Source organism: Sardina pilchardus, chromosome 14, assembly GCF_963854185.1.
Source record: "Sardina pilchardus chromosome 14, fSarPil1.1, whole genome shotgun sequence".
Taxonomy (NCBI): domain Eukaryota; kingdom Metazoa; phylum Chordata; class Actinopteri; order Clupeiformes; family Clupeidae; genus Sardina; species Sardina pilchardus.
Genome location: NC_085007.1, coordinates 9,890,043 through 9,905,703, shown reverse-complemented (window position 1 = coordinate 9,905,703; position 15,661 = coordinate 9,890,043). Strand labels below are relative to the sequence as shown.

Below are 15,661 nucleotides of genomic sequence, written 5' to 3'. Positions count from 1 at the left end.
CACACTCACTCCTGTTTTCTGCATTCTCTTTTTCTTTCCCTCTCTCTTTTTCTCTCTCTCTCACCCTCTCCTCCCTCTCTCTCTTTCTCTGTTGCATTCTGTCTCTCTCATACTATCTTTGACCCTCTCCATGTCAGTGATTCCCCCTCATTATCGCTCTCCTTCCTGTCACCCCCTGTCTCCTCTCCTCCTCCTCCTCTCTCCCTTCATCCTCCTCTTTGCACTCATCCCTCTCTCCTCTCCTCCCCCTCTCTACTCTCTTGCCCTTCTCTCCTCTGACATCTCCTGGGCTACAGAAGAGCCCATTACTGTTACTGAGATGCATGAATATGCTAATGCAATGCGAGCTCGGTAAATAATGTGTGTGTGTGTGTGTGTGAGTGAGTATGTGAGTGCGTATAGGTATACTCATGGGAATACCTACAGTGTATACCAGTGTGTGTGTATGTGTGTGTATGTGTGTGTGTGTGTGTGTGTGTGTGTGTGTGTGTGTGTGTGTGTGTGTGTGTGTGTGTGTGTGTGTGTGTGTGGAGACAGGGATGTGTTAGTGATGCACATTATCAGAATCTCTGATGAAGACAAGATATCCTTCATCTAAGACTGGGGTCTTTGTATGTGTTTGTGAGTGTGTGTGTGTGTATGTGTGTGTGTGTGTGTGTGTGTGTGTGTGTGTGTGTGTGTGTGTGTGTGTGTGTGTGTGAGTGTGTGCGTGTGCGTGTGCGAGTGTGTGTGCGTGTGCGTGTGCGTGTGCGTGTGCGTGTGCGTGTGCGTGTGCGTGTGTGTGGCGTGTGCGTGAGCGTGTGCGTGTGCGTGTGCGTGTGCGTGTGCGTGTGCGTGTGCGTGTGTGTGGCGTGTGCGTGAGCGTGAGCGTGTGTGTGTGCGTGTGCGTGTGCGTGAGTGTGTGTGTGTGTGTGTTAGCGCGTGCGTGTGCATGCACGACACATGCTTGTGTGTGTATGTGTGTGTGTGTGTGTGTGTGTGTGTATCTGTGTGTGTGTGTGTGTGTGTGTGTGTGTGTGTGTTTGTGCATGTATGTACGCTTGCATCCAGCTTCAGAAGATCTGGCCCAGACAAACCCAGCTGGGAGTGAGCAGCAGCTAATTACCCACAGCACTCCTCTGTGCAGGGTTGCACGGCAACCTAATCACCATGGGGATTGTGGGGATGTGTGTGTGTGTGGGGGGGGGGGGGGGGGGGGGGGGGGCTGCTGAAAGGAAGGAGAACAGAAACCAGGAGAGAAGACTGGTGGAGAGAGAGAAGACAGGGAGGATGGATCCCTGCAGCAACAGGGTGGGGCAGGAGAAAGAAGAACAGCTGAGGAGACAAAGAACGGGATAAAAAAAATGAAGGAAAAACAAATGAATGAACAGATGCTGAAAGGGTGGAGCTGTAACAGAAAAGAAAGGAAACAAAGTGAGCCTGTGGGGAGGAGAGGTGGAGAGACTGACAGTGAAAGAGAGAGAGAGAGATAGAGTGATGGGAGGAGGATGGGCGTTCACAGACTTCCCTGCAGGAGGGAGACAAAGCAGGACCAACACCCAGAGGAGGAGCAGTGCGGAGAGCACAGGAGCAGGCACAGCACGGACACATTCATACTCACAGCACAGAGAGCACAGCACGGACACATTCATACTAACAGCACAGAGACACATTCATACCAACAGCACAGAGAGTACAGGAGCAGTCACAGCATGGACACATTCATACTCACAGCACAGAGTCACAGCACGGACACATTCATACTCACAGCACAGAGAGCACAGGAGCAGTACGGACACATTCATACTAACAGCACAGAGTCACAGCACGGACACATTCATACTCACAGCACAGAGAGCACAGGAGCAGCACGGACACATTCATACTCACAGCACAGAGAGTACAGGAGCAGTCTCAGCACGGACACATTCATACTAACAGCACAGAGTCACAGCACGGACACATTCATACTCACAGCACAGAGAGCACAGGAGCAGTACGGACACATTCATACTCACAGCACAGAGAGCACAGGAGCAGTCACGGCACGGACACATTCATACTAACATCATTCTCACTGTAACACGATGGAAGGATTTATCATAGCACTTACTCATTGTAAAGGGGAATTCACACCAAGGACGATAACTATAACGATAACTCTAATCATAACGATAAAAGCGTCCACTCTGACCAATGATGAGCAAAGTCTCTCCTTGTGTTAATGAATGTGATGGCTAAAATGTGATGGGTTCTGATTGGATGTAAACTTTTTATCATTCTCAAAATCACTCTGAAAGTGATCCCCAAAGATATCTTTCTTCATGCTGTTATCGTTATACAGTAGTTGATGAGTGAACATCATCATTCATATTTTCCTAATCATAATTCCTGTAACATCATAGAAGCATTACTCATACGTTCCTCGACATTACTAGTAACATTGAACATCAACATCAGACAAACATTCACTTGACCAGCAGCCACCAGACACGTAAAACTGTGAGAAGACTTCATCACGTAGGCCACAGAACAGCTCAACTGCCTGATTGAAGAACATAAGGCTTCACTTGGTAGAAACTTAATGGCAAGGAAACGATACGAACACAATATCGCAATACTCTCAGCAAGACGTACTAAAGATCTGTAGAGTGAAGATTTCTCTTAAGTGTTGCTGTGTACTGTATATAAATAAGCAGAACAATAGGAAATGTAGACATCAGTGGTGAATGAGGGGGTGTTTCTGAAAGGGAAGAGCAGAAGTCGTGTCTGGTCCATTAACCATCAAGAGACAAGAGAGGTGTCCAGAGATAATGGACATTAAAGCACACTGGACTGGGCACCAATGGAGCATCCCTAAGGACAAGAAGCACTGCAGGTGATCCTTCGCACACACACACACACACACACACACACACACACTGGTGACTTCAATCACACACACACACAAACACACACACACACACACACACACACACACACACACACACACACACACACACACACACACACACACACACACACACACACGCACACACACACACACACTGGTGACTTCAATCACACACACACACACACACACACACACACACACACACACACACACACACACACACACACTGGTGACCTCAACCACACATACACATACACATGAGCGCACACACACACAAACACACACACACACACACACACACACACACACACACACACACACACACACACACACACACACACACACACACACACACACACACACTTCTTTCCTTTAATTTCCATAGTGTATACTTTGCCTTTTATAAACACATGAAGCGTGTTTCTCTTTCGAAGTCCGAAGAGAGACCATCAAAGTCCTTTCCCCATCCCCTTGAGTCCAATCAAAACTGTGCAACAGGTTTTCAACCTCACTGTGCCATGAGATAAAGCAAGGGTATGTTCACTGACGCTTGCAAACAGTTTTTAGTTTTAGTGCTACAAGCATTTACAAAACGCTTGCAAACAATCTGAGGAGGTCAATCTCCACAGGCATTTGGAGTACTGGAAGTGGAGTTACCATGGAAATGGAGTTTTCAAAGAGGACATGTTCGGCATGAATGTGCACTTCCGCTCAAGGAAGTGGAACACACCTCTGGATCGAGCTGGACCAGAACCAACTTATCTCTTCCGGGCCAGAGACAGGAGACTCGTACTGTACAGTATATCACAACAAACAGGCCCCAGCATGTGGCTGCCATCTCATTACCTTATTTCATCATTATATCATTAACTCACATCTTGTGCACTTGATGAGATTGGGAGGACAGAACAGGAATTACTGCTGACACAACACCCTTAGATAATACAATAACAGGGCACACACACACAAACACTGTACTTGGACACACACACACACACACACACACAAACACACACACACACACACACACACACACACACACACACACACACACACACACACACACACACACACACACACACACACACACACACACACTTACACTCACACAATTTCATAATCTCACTCACTCTCTCTCTCTCACACACACACACACTCTTGTTACTGTAACATAATTAATCCCCATTGATCAGATAAAAACAGGCCCTATGTGAGGCTTAAACAGTGTCATATTACCGACCCAATGTCATATTGACACCAACACGACCAAAGGTCAGAGACCCAATGGCACACAAGGACAGTGGACACAGTGCTGGACCAAAGGTCCACCTCTCTCTGATACTCATGCTGAAGTCAGGAAGTCCTTTAATAGGCACGTTTGCATGCACACTAAAAAAACGATTAGTGCCAATGATCGGGTAACTGGAATAATCCATTTAAGGTGTGTACATGTCTCGAAGAAATCAGAATATTAGCAAAAAACCTAGGTGTGCTAAACAGATATTTCATAAACCGATCACGGCAGAAAACCGAGAATGACTATCAGTTTATACAGTTTTTTCCAATCGTTTACACACTAAAATTAAGATTAACAAACAGTTAACAATACATAACACTTAAGAAGCAAAACGCCTGCGCAGAGTAGTACAACAGTAAGCACAAATTCAGCTTCACACTTTTTGCGAAACATTACACACAGTGAATGTCAAAACGTAAAACACATTTTCACACCTTAGACACAGATAAAGATTGTTAGGTACTTCCTCCTCATTATAAAGCCCTGGCTTGCCAATGACCACACTAATGAACAAATTGAATAATCACATCCACCAGTTGTGTAAGCACACATGTGCAAAATTGAAAACACAGCACTCAGGTGTGTTATGCTCGATCCTCGAGGGGCGTTCCCACTGATCTATAACTAACACTGAAAAGACTCTCCCATTGTTTTCGCCCCATCATTCTTTATGTCGATCAGTGAGGATCGAGGCCCGAGGAGCGAGGGAGGATGTATAAAAGCCCAAATAAGAGGCACCCATAGCCTGTGATGTGGTGAACTCTTATGGCCTGATCCAGCTAGACAGAGAGATGATTAGAGTATTATGCATTGTTGTTACTTGTTTGTATTGTTGCTTTAGTTTTTCTTCAGTGACTGTAAGTGCAGTACTTTTTGTTTGTGTACAGATTTTTATTTCTCTACACTTTACAGTAGCAAGAACTATAATTTTGCCATTTTCTGTTGATTGACTTGTCACTGTAACTGAACATATGGTACAGTGAAAGAAAGAAATATTGCCTGCAGCATCAGTTTTGTGCATTGCTTGATGAGGGTTCATCAAAATATTTTTGTCATCTAAATTATCCTAATGCTCTCAAACAATATGTCTGAATAAGATCCATATATTGGAAGAGGGTTTTTACAAATGTGTTTTGAATTTATTGTGTTGGTGTGTATAAGATAGCGACAGTGTGGAATCATTCAAAGAATGTGTTAGTGATATGAGAACAGTATAAGGTTTTATCAATGTGTTTATTGTTTTGACAGAAATATTTCATTTTGCTAACAATCTGTTATGTTCTGCTGATTGGGTGTTGTGTTTGGTTAATTGTGTGATGTGTTTAGACAAAAAGAGCCCCGTTTTCAAAATTGTGTGTAAACGATTGGAAAAAACTGTAAATAAAGATGTAGCTCTGCTGTGAGGATAATGTTGATGAATCTGGGCTCTTTTAGCCTTTTCCATCCTAGGAGCACAGCAGATCCCTCACCGAGTTCAGAGAGCTCTACGGTTCACTAGAACCATCCATTTCATGAAAAAGACTGGCAACAAGAAAATAAAGATTCCGAAGTCTTTGTATCAACCAATGGAACCTAAAATAGATTCTGAATTCTCCACCTAACCCAAGAGACTCTACTCAACCTATTCTGAAGTCTCTGCATATCAAGGGAACCTAGAACCTATTCTGAGGTCTCCTCAAAACCCGAGGGAACCTAGAACAGTCTCTGCGTAAACCTGAGGGAACCCTCTTGTCTGTCGGTCTTACCTCGCACGTCGGCAGAGAAGCGGGCGGAGTGGCGCGACACAAACAGCTTGAGCTCCTGGTCCAGATTGCAGTCCATCAGGTTTGTGTCCCATGACCGGATGCCTGTGGAGGAGCAAGATTCACAATCAGTGGTGTGTGACAGGGCGCTTCTGACAGAAGAGCAGAAGTCGTGTCTGGTCCATTGACCATCGAGAAACAAGCGAGGAGACATCCAGAGATAATAATGGACATTAAAGCACACTGGACTGGGCATCATTTACAAAATGGCAAGAAAAGCAGAGGTGGAACATTCAAGCTTTAGAAAGTAAAAGTCCTACCACATACCTGTGCCAACCATTCACACCAGCTGATTCTAATTAGCACAACTCTTCAGCCAGGTAGAGCAGCTAATTTATGAGATCACCTGTGTTACAGTAAGTGAACAGGTAGAACCAAATACATAATTGGACTTTTACTTTCTGAAGCTGGACTTTTCCACCTCTGAAGAAAAGACACATACCGTAATTTCTTGGCTATTAGCCGCGGCTTATACATTGATTTTGATTGATTTTGATTTTCTTTTAATACTCTTGCATAAAACACTGTCCTGCAGCTTATACACAATGCGGCTTATATGCGGGAAATTACTGTACTGTATAAGCTAATATTTTGACACACGGCATGATTAAACAACAGACAGGAAAACGCCCCCACCCTTCTTCATCGTGGGAACAGGGTTTAATTTTTACACAATAGAAACATTTCGGGAGCATAGAATGTAATGCCCCTGGTTTGTCCTGAACTGTGACCTGTGTTTTTGTGCCTGATCATTCATGGAGTGCATCTAGGGACATCTCCCAAAATAACTTCCTGCTCTTCACACTCACACACACACACACACACACACACACACACACACAGAGATTCTCTCTCTCGCTCTCACACACACACAATACATAGACTTCTCTCTCTCTCTCTCTCTCTCTCTCTCTCACACACACACACACACACACACACACACACACACACAATCACATCACTATCACCTATCACTGAACAAACGAGCCGCACTCTGACTCAGCTTAGGTCGATATTTGGAAATATCGATAAAACGTTCAGAGAACGCTGCTCTGATCTGATGCTCTCAGTTGAGTAGTGATCAATGGACTTCCTTTATCCATCTGAACAGCTCTCTCCCCTGCTGTCAGAAATAAAGCCTGCTGAACCCTGAAATGGTTTACAAAAACACGTCCTGACATCCCGGCACACCACACACACACACACACACACACACACACACACACACACACACACACACACACACATAGACACACACACTTAAACAGTAACATGCTCAGATACATACACACACACACACAGTTGCACACTCACTCACACACACACACACACACACACAAATTCTGTATATCCGGACCAAAAGAGATTTTGCCATAAAAAGAGAGCAGGAATAGGCTGGATTAAAACGAAAATGTGAAATCTGTTACGTTAAGCAGGGGAGTTTGAGGACACGATCACAGAAGATTCTCATTAACTAGCCAGGGAATCTCCATCTCCACAATAGGAGGGTGTGCAAGGGAATATACTGCCTTGTGAAATAATCTCACACTAAGCACTTCTACACGTCGAAATCCCTCGGAGGGGAAATGATCATGGCAAGGAATGGCTTTCTACTGGGCTTTTTCTCTTAGAGCATATGAATACACACACACACACACACACACACACACACACACACACACACACAAACAGTCACACACACACACACACACACACACACACACACACACACACACACACACACACAAACACACACACTCACAGACACAAACAGCCACACACATACTGTACACACACACACACACACACACACACACACTAAAACTTGCATTACCTTAGGGGAAAGTGAAAACTCTTATTATTCATAAGCATTACAATATTCCACTCCAGTGTTGATTTAAAGGAGAGAACCCACTCCAGTGCTCCCCTGCATTACTAGAAGAGTTTATATGGGGTTGAGTTTGGGGCTTTACATTTATTACAGGGAAGCACTTTTCACTTTTTCTTCAGGCAGTGCAAGCTTCAGTGTGTGTGTCTGGGTGTGTTTGTGTGTGTGTGGCTTATTGGAGTCAGGCTGCTTGTCATGAGTTTTAATATTCCGCAGGATTTCTCCTCATCTACCCTCTGCAACAACAACACAATCTAACACAGAGTTGGGGATCTTGTCATTTAGACACCTTTGAGTTCAGGTTCATATTACACAGGACATAATCTCAACACTAGCAACAACAATTGGCTACGCAACGCAGGGCTCCTCCACTATACTCAACTACACCCACCGCAGGACTATACTCAACTACACCCACCGCAGGACTATACTCAACTACACCCACCGCAGGACTATACTCAACTACACCCACCGCAGGACTATACTCAACTACACCCACCGCAGGACTATACTCAACTACACCCACCGCAGGACTATACTCAACTACATCCACCGCAGGACTATACTCAACTACACCCACCGCAGGACTATACTCAACTACACCCACCACAGGACTATACTAAACTACATCCACCGCAGGACTATACTCAACTACACCCACCGCAGGACTATACTCAACTACAGCCACCGCAGGACTATACTCAACTACACCCACCGCAGGACTATACTCAACTACATCCACCGCAGGACTATACTCAACTATACCCACCGCAGGACTATACTCAACTACAGCCACCGCAGGACTATACTCAACTACACCCACCGCAGGACTATACTCAACTACATCCACCGCAGGACTATACTCAACTATACCCACCGCAGGACTATACTCAACTACACCCACCGCAGGACTATACTCAACTACATCCACCGCAGGACTATACTCAACTATACCCACCGCAGGACTATACTCAACTACATCCACCGCAGGACTATACTCAACTACATGCATTGCACAGCATACTCAACTACACCCATCGCAGGACTATACTCAACTACACACACTACAGGACTATACTCAACTACACCCACCGCAGGAGTACTCAACTACATCCACCGCAGGACTATACTCAACTACACGCACCGCATACTCAACTACACGCACCACGGGGCTATACTCAACTATACTCAACTACATGCACCGCAGAGCTATACTCAACTACATGCACCGCAGAGCTATACTCAACTACTACACCCAATTCAGGGCTTCTCCATCATACTGAAGCAGGTGTCTGTAGGTGACTAAGGAGGCAGCTGAAGGAGGTGTGGTGTGTGGGAGGTGTCCAGTGACTCCTCGGCTGGCCACCTGAGCAAGGCGTGGCACGAGGCCAAGGGCCACTGCAGTGCCCAGCTCCTCCTCCTCCTCCTCCAACTCCTCGTCTCCTGCTTCCGCTTGCTCACTGGTCAACTCTCGTCCACACACTGGTCAACTCCTGCTCACTCACAGCTCCAGAACCTCATCCTCCTCCCACTTCTCTTCCTCCTCCTTCTCCTCCTCCACACCTCCTCCTCTTCCACTCCTCCCCCTCCACCCACTCCTCCTCCTCCTCCTCTTCCTCCTCCACTCATTCTCCTCCTCCTCCTCCTCCTTCTCCTCCTCCCACTTCTCTTCCTCCTCCTGCTCCCCCTCGCTCACTGGTCAACCAACTGATTGATTTCTGTTTTGTCCTCTCAGTGGTATTTCCTGAAAGGTAGCTCTCTTTCCGGCCTCTGTCACAGTCTGTCCACATCAGGGCCACAGCACACAGCTGGTGGGGGCTGGAGAGGAGGCAGAGACGGCCAGACATGCTAGTCTGGTCAGTGAAGACTTGACATTAGCGTTTCTCAATAGCATTGAATGGGGCAACTCAAACACCATGTAAATGTCAGTGCTTGACATTTCCCAGTAACGGTTTCAGGATATTTAATTAATATGGAATAAGCGTTATCATATGATTGATTGAATGACTTTGTTGCTATTTGCTATTCTATATTCATTATTTATTTTCATTACATTATTGCTTGAATTGATATTGTTTATATTGCTATTCACGGTTGAATTAATTATTCTATTGTTTGTATATGTATGTCGCTTTGAACAAAGGTGTCTGCCAAATAGCTATAAACATAACCATGGATAAATAATGACGGCAAATGAATGATTGGACACATTTGGTACAGCTAGCCTGGTGTGACCAGACGCTAGCCAGACACATGGCTTCCCAGAACAGACCAGAGGTGACGAGTGCTGTTCCAGGATCCAGGAGAGACAATCTGTGTACGCACGTTCCTCCTGAGCACTTCCCCAGAAATGTGTGTGTGTGTGTGTGATGATGATGATGATCTAACAGCAGAGTGTCTTGGCTGGATCTGCTCGTCTCTGAAGCGGACCAGTCATGCTGCGTCACTTTATGCTCCTCTGTTTCCTGTCCTCCGTTCTCTCATTCATAAAGCACAACACTCATTTCCTCCCCGGGTCCTTACTTGGGCTCTCTCCATCACATGCCTTTGTGTAATGGTCAAGCTGCTACATTCTTTTTTTTGTGATAAACTTTTTATTTAGAAAAGTCATGACATGACAAAGTCACATTACAGAATCTCATATCAGAAACTATGCACACATAGCCAGAGCTACTACATTTAAAAACAGAATTGTAAGTACATAAAACACATCCTTAACTCCCTCTTATGAAGTAGCAAACTTTGAAGTGCGATGAAAACCCCAGCAGGCCATGGGTACAAGACATTCATCGGTCTGTGAGTTTAATTCTGATTCTGATAACTTATTCTTATTTTTATTTCATATATTTGGATTTCATCCAACTGTTTTGGTATTTGTAACATTCCTTTCCTTTCCTTCCCTTCCCTTGCTCTCCACCTATTGATTTTTATTATTAACTTTTTAAAATACTTATTTTGTAGTCTAATCATCTGCTGTGAAGCACTCTGGGTCATCTCTGCTATTTCTAAATGTGCTATACAAATAAAATGATGTGACTTGACTTGATTGTTTGACACATGATGAATGTGAATGAATGTGTAGCCTACATAATCTATATTATGTAGAAAGATGTATGTGAATAAAGGCTTACAATGTCATAGTCCTATTTTGCATGTGCCACACAAAGGTCTTGTGATTCCACATTCTACTGTACATGCCTATAAAAAGAGATGAATCAAAACAAAACTGATATTTTGGTGTCTTCACCAAGACACCAAAATCATAGAACACAGAGGCACATCAATAGACCATTGTCTCGCCCAGCTTTTACCGTCCTCGTGAATCGGGCCTACAGTATAAAAACATCATGCTGAAATAAATGTTGTTTCTTCAAACAAGCATTCAGACTGTAACACAACAGAGTTACGAGAGTAAATGCACCACGCTTCCCATTTAACTTGTCTGAGCAAGAGGTGACGATTGCTGTCCACTGAATTGCCTTTCAAGCAGATCAGGCCCATCTGACTTTCCGTAGAGACCGCAGTGCGGCCGCGGCCACGCCCACTAGCCGGTAAGGATGAGAGAGACGCGAGATACCCAGAGATGCTGAGCAAAAAGAGCATAATGCCTGTCGTGTTATCAGCTTTCCGGATTTTAATGTGTTTGGTATTATGGCTACGTCATGACCCACAACTAGTCCAACTAGTCACTGGAAAAGCTTTGGTAGCGTCACCTTACAAAACAAGTTCTTATTTGCCTTATCATTATGAGGAAAGTACACACAATCACAGTCGCACTTTGAGATGAATATAAAGTGATTACATACTGAATGGACAAAACGAGCTTGTTAAAGAAGTGCGGCATTAGCTAAGTCGCCGTTTCAGTGATGAGAAAAGCCGATGCGTGAGACAAAGGACAGGTGAACCAAAACAAAAGCAAGTCAAAGCAAAGGTGTTGCCCCCGTATACTGACGCAGAGTCAAAGATGCTTCGTCTTACTGACGCACGAGTAATTAAGATGCTGAATCATTCTCTACGGCTAAAACAAAAACTCAATCAGGCAGGGGAGTGGCCAGCAACTACACAACTGCATCGGTAATCAATCTGATTTACGAGCCGAGGTGCGTCTCTCACGAACGGCTGGCCAGTGCAGCAGGAAGGGGTACCGAGTATGGCTGATGGCCATTGGGTTGATTTGTGCTGGATTACCCGCAGATTGAGAGTTATCAAACAGGGAGGGGCTGTGTTGCTCTCTCCATCACCTCGCGCTAGAAAACAATGAGCCAGTGGCCGGCATACATCCAATCCAAAGTGAGAGTCCCCTGTGGCATGGCCAGAGAAACCAACACTTCTAAAACATGTTGCTGACACGCAAACTGAAGCCGAGGCATGATGAAAACATAAACATTGCGGTGAAGAGATGCAACACCAAATCGTCAGAGATCTACAAGTAGGCTACTATAAGGCTAGTTGTAAATCCACAGGGAACTGCTATCAGAATGATCTCCACCCAGCCGTGTGCTTGGCATCCTTAAGCCCAAACAAAAGCAGCTATTTAGGCTACCTTACGACCTGCGCACTCTTACCTTTCTCAATGTCCGCAATGGCACACCGCAAATGGTCCTCGCTGATGATCTCCCCGACCACCGCCAGCAGATAAAATCTGCTGTCATCAAAGCGATACGAGAGGTTCGATGGGGTTGGGGAAGACATGTTCAAGGTGCTGCCGCATAAGGGCTCGGTAATATCTGCGGATTCCACGAGCGTCGCCATCCTCTCGAGGCGCACGCACTCTCCCTTTCTCTCACTCACGCGCACAGCACACACACACACTCACACACTCTCCGCCTGCCTGTACGGTACGGTACGGCTGGAGAACGGATGCCACTAAACGTACAGTAGGAGCTTCAGAAGGAGTGGCTCGCGCTTTTATACCGCCAGACACCGCGTGTCACCGAGTTCAGCGACACTCAGGGAAAGGCGGTGTGCGCGCGTTCGTTCGTCCTCGCGCTGGATTGATGTCACGTTTAGCAAACCACATCTCCGGAAAGCCCTCAACATGTAAATGATAAAGCTCGTAAACACCAATCGCATGCTGTGTCTTCAAATCCTACTGGGCCAAAAGAGCAAAAAACTCAGTGGCATTGTGTCATAAGATGAGAATAATATATTGTAAAACACAACATGAGTGGCATTTTAAATGACATTGTGTGTTTGTGTTTTGAAATCTGAACACTACTGATTACTCAATGTTATGAGACTGCATCAAATCAGATGTGAATAATCCACCCAACTAAAAGCAGCATGATCTCTGGCACTCTAAAGAGGTAGGCAAAGCAGTTTTACCTCCAAATGTAAACAGCAATGACAGGAGAAAGTCATATTGGTGTTTCCATCCACAATTACCAATGACCAAATGGCCCCCTGCAGAGCAATTGAACTGGTAAATAAAACATCTCTCTCTCTCTCCACACACACACACACACACACACACACACACACACAGACAGACAGACAGACAGACAGACAGACAGACAGACAGACAGACAGACAGACACACACACACACACACACACACACACACACACACACACACACACACACACACACACACACACACACACGCACACAGACCTCTGGGGTGTAAAGTGTATTATGAAATGCATCAACGAGGCTCTCACCTTACTGTAACAGAATTTCAGATAATGCAGTATGAATGAAAAGGATGTGATTAAATAAAAATCTAGAGTTAATGAATTGAAAAGGATGCAGTGTTAGATAACAAATCTATCTATCTATCTGGCTATCTATCTTTCTATCTACAGTATCTATATGTGTATACTATGTATGTAATATCTGTCTTTCTGTCTGTATTTATCAAGCATATCACTGACTGTGTGCCAAACTCTCTGCTATTTGTTTCTCGTTTCTTCTTGTTGGGTTTTCCCAACCAATTGTCATTCTCTGCCTTTTTAGTGGTAAAATACGAAGGATGTTTTAAAGAGATGCTGACATCAAAAGCAACACAAAGTAGTCAAGACAGAGGCTGCACTGCACAGAATGTGTGTCAACGCCTGAAAGAACGAGTGTGGTTATAATTGAGTGTGATGGAAATAGAACCCTGTTGATTTCATTATTAAATTATTCACTGTTGTAGTGGCAGCAGCAGCGGGAGGGCTGGAGGTGAGCTATGCTCTGTCTCGCTTTGATGATGTAATCGTTGGCAGTGAGCAACTGCAGGGTTGTCAGGAGCCGGTGGAATTCAAGTCTGCTGCGTTAGCAACTGGACAGCAGCCTAATCTGGCCCTAATCTGGCCCTGATTTGGCTCTGATTTGGCCCTGATTTGGCCCGAGTGTGGCCCACATCTGGCCCCTGATTGGATCTACCAGCACAAGAGGGGATCCATGACTGAGTCAGCTTGAAACGGGGCATGTTGTTTTTGGCAGCGTTGCCTCTAGAGAAGAGAGGGAGAGAGAGTGGATCAAAGTCATCTGGCAGCAGCACGCACGGCAAAGATGCTTAGAGACGCTCCCATGGCGACCATGTCACTGTAAATGAGAGGATTTGTGAATGTGCAACTATGAGCTACATCACACACAACACAGCACGGGAATACACTGGCTACATCATAACACAACACATGAATACACGGGCCACATCACCAGACACCACAGCACATGAATACGCTGGCTTCATCATAACACAACACAGGAATACGCTGGCCACATCACCAGAAACAACACACGAATACAGTGCACATCATAACATTGAGTGATTGCAAAAGACTGAATACGTTTCAAAGTTTGTACTTTACAGTTCGCACTGCAATTTGTATAAAGATGACTTTTGTTTAGACCTTTGTGCAAAAGAAAAAATTAATAAAAAAAAAATAAATAATAAAAAGTAATAAATTGGAAATACCCATATGACAGCTATACGACAACTTCAACACTTTTGAACGTTATGATTCCAAATAAGATCAAATAAGGCCTACATGTTTTATGCGGTGGGTCTAGTCAGCTTGTAACCAGTATAGTAGTGCATTTCTACCTACTGTACGTGACATTAGGCATCAAAAGTGTAAAAAAAAAATAAAAAAAAGAACAGCAGACGTATGTATGTACAAAACCAGTTGCATGGATGTACAAATGTGTTTGCTGTAAGATTGTGAGAAATCGCTTGGTATGTTGAGTGTGCTATGAAGTGATGTTTTGGACAAGCAGTTTTGAGGATTGCGATTCTGATCTGAGAAACGCACCACAGCAACTGTAATATTTACGCCCCAGACCAGACTGGTGATTCTGGCGTGACTTCCTCAATCCCCGAATGGATGATGCAGCCTATCAAACATTCATATTATCCCACAGCTCATCAAATATGTAAGGAGCTGTCAGACTGTCAGCCAATCATCAGCTGAGGGGGAGGGGGAAGGGCAGGAAGGGGGTTTGGGCTCCAGGGAGGTGGGTGGAGAAGGTGGGGTTTTATAAAGAGGTCGGGGCTCAAGAGTAAACCAACCAGATGTTTAGTTCAGGAAGTCCAGGAAGGGGTCATGGTAAAGGACATTATAAACAGCATACACAGAGATGCATGCATGCTTACCATCACACCAAAAGCAGGCACACACACACACACACATGCACATATACACATAGAGGCAGCAGACAGGCAGGCAGACAGACAGACAGGCAGACAGACAGGCACGCACGCACGCACACACGCATGCACGCACACGCTAACATATACGTACGTACACACACACACACACACACACGTCCATGCACATATACACATAGAGACAGAGAGACACACACACACATACGTA

At 44.9% G+C, this 15,661-nt stretch overlaps 1 protein-coding gene across 1 annotated transcript in view; it reads right to left on the bottom strand.

Annotated features, from left to right (window-relative positions):
* map1b (microtubule-associated protein 1B) overlaps window positions 1-12,696 on the bottom strand; it is a 38,557-nt gene extending 25,861 nt beyond the window's left edge. Inside the window, exons 1-2 of the mRNA XM_062554733.1 lie at window positions 12,425-12,696; window positions 5,915-6,016 (exon numbers count right to left, since the gene is read on the bottom strand). Of these exons, the coding sequence (XP_062410717.1) occupies window positions 5,915-6,016; window positions 12,425-12,611 (289 nt within the window). The 5' untranslated portion in view covers window positions 12,612-12,696. The remainder of the gene's footprint in view (window positions 1-5,914; window positions 6,017-12,424) is intronic.
* Between the last annotated feature and the right edge of the window lie 2,965 nt (window positions 12,697-15,661).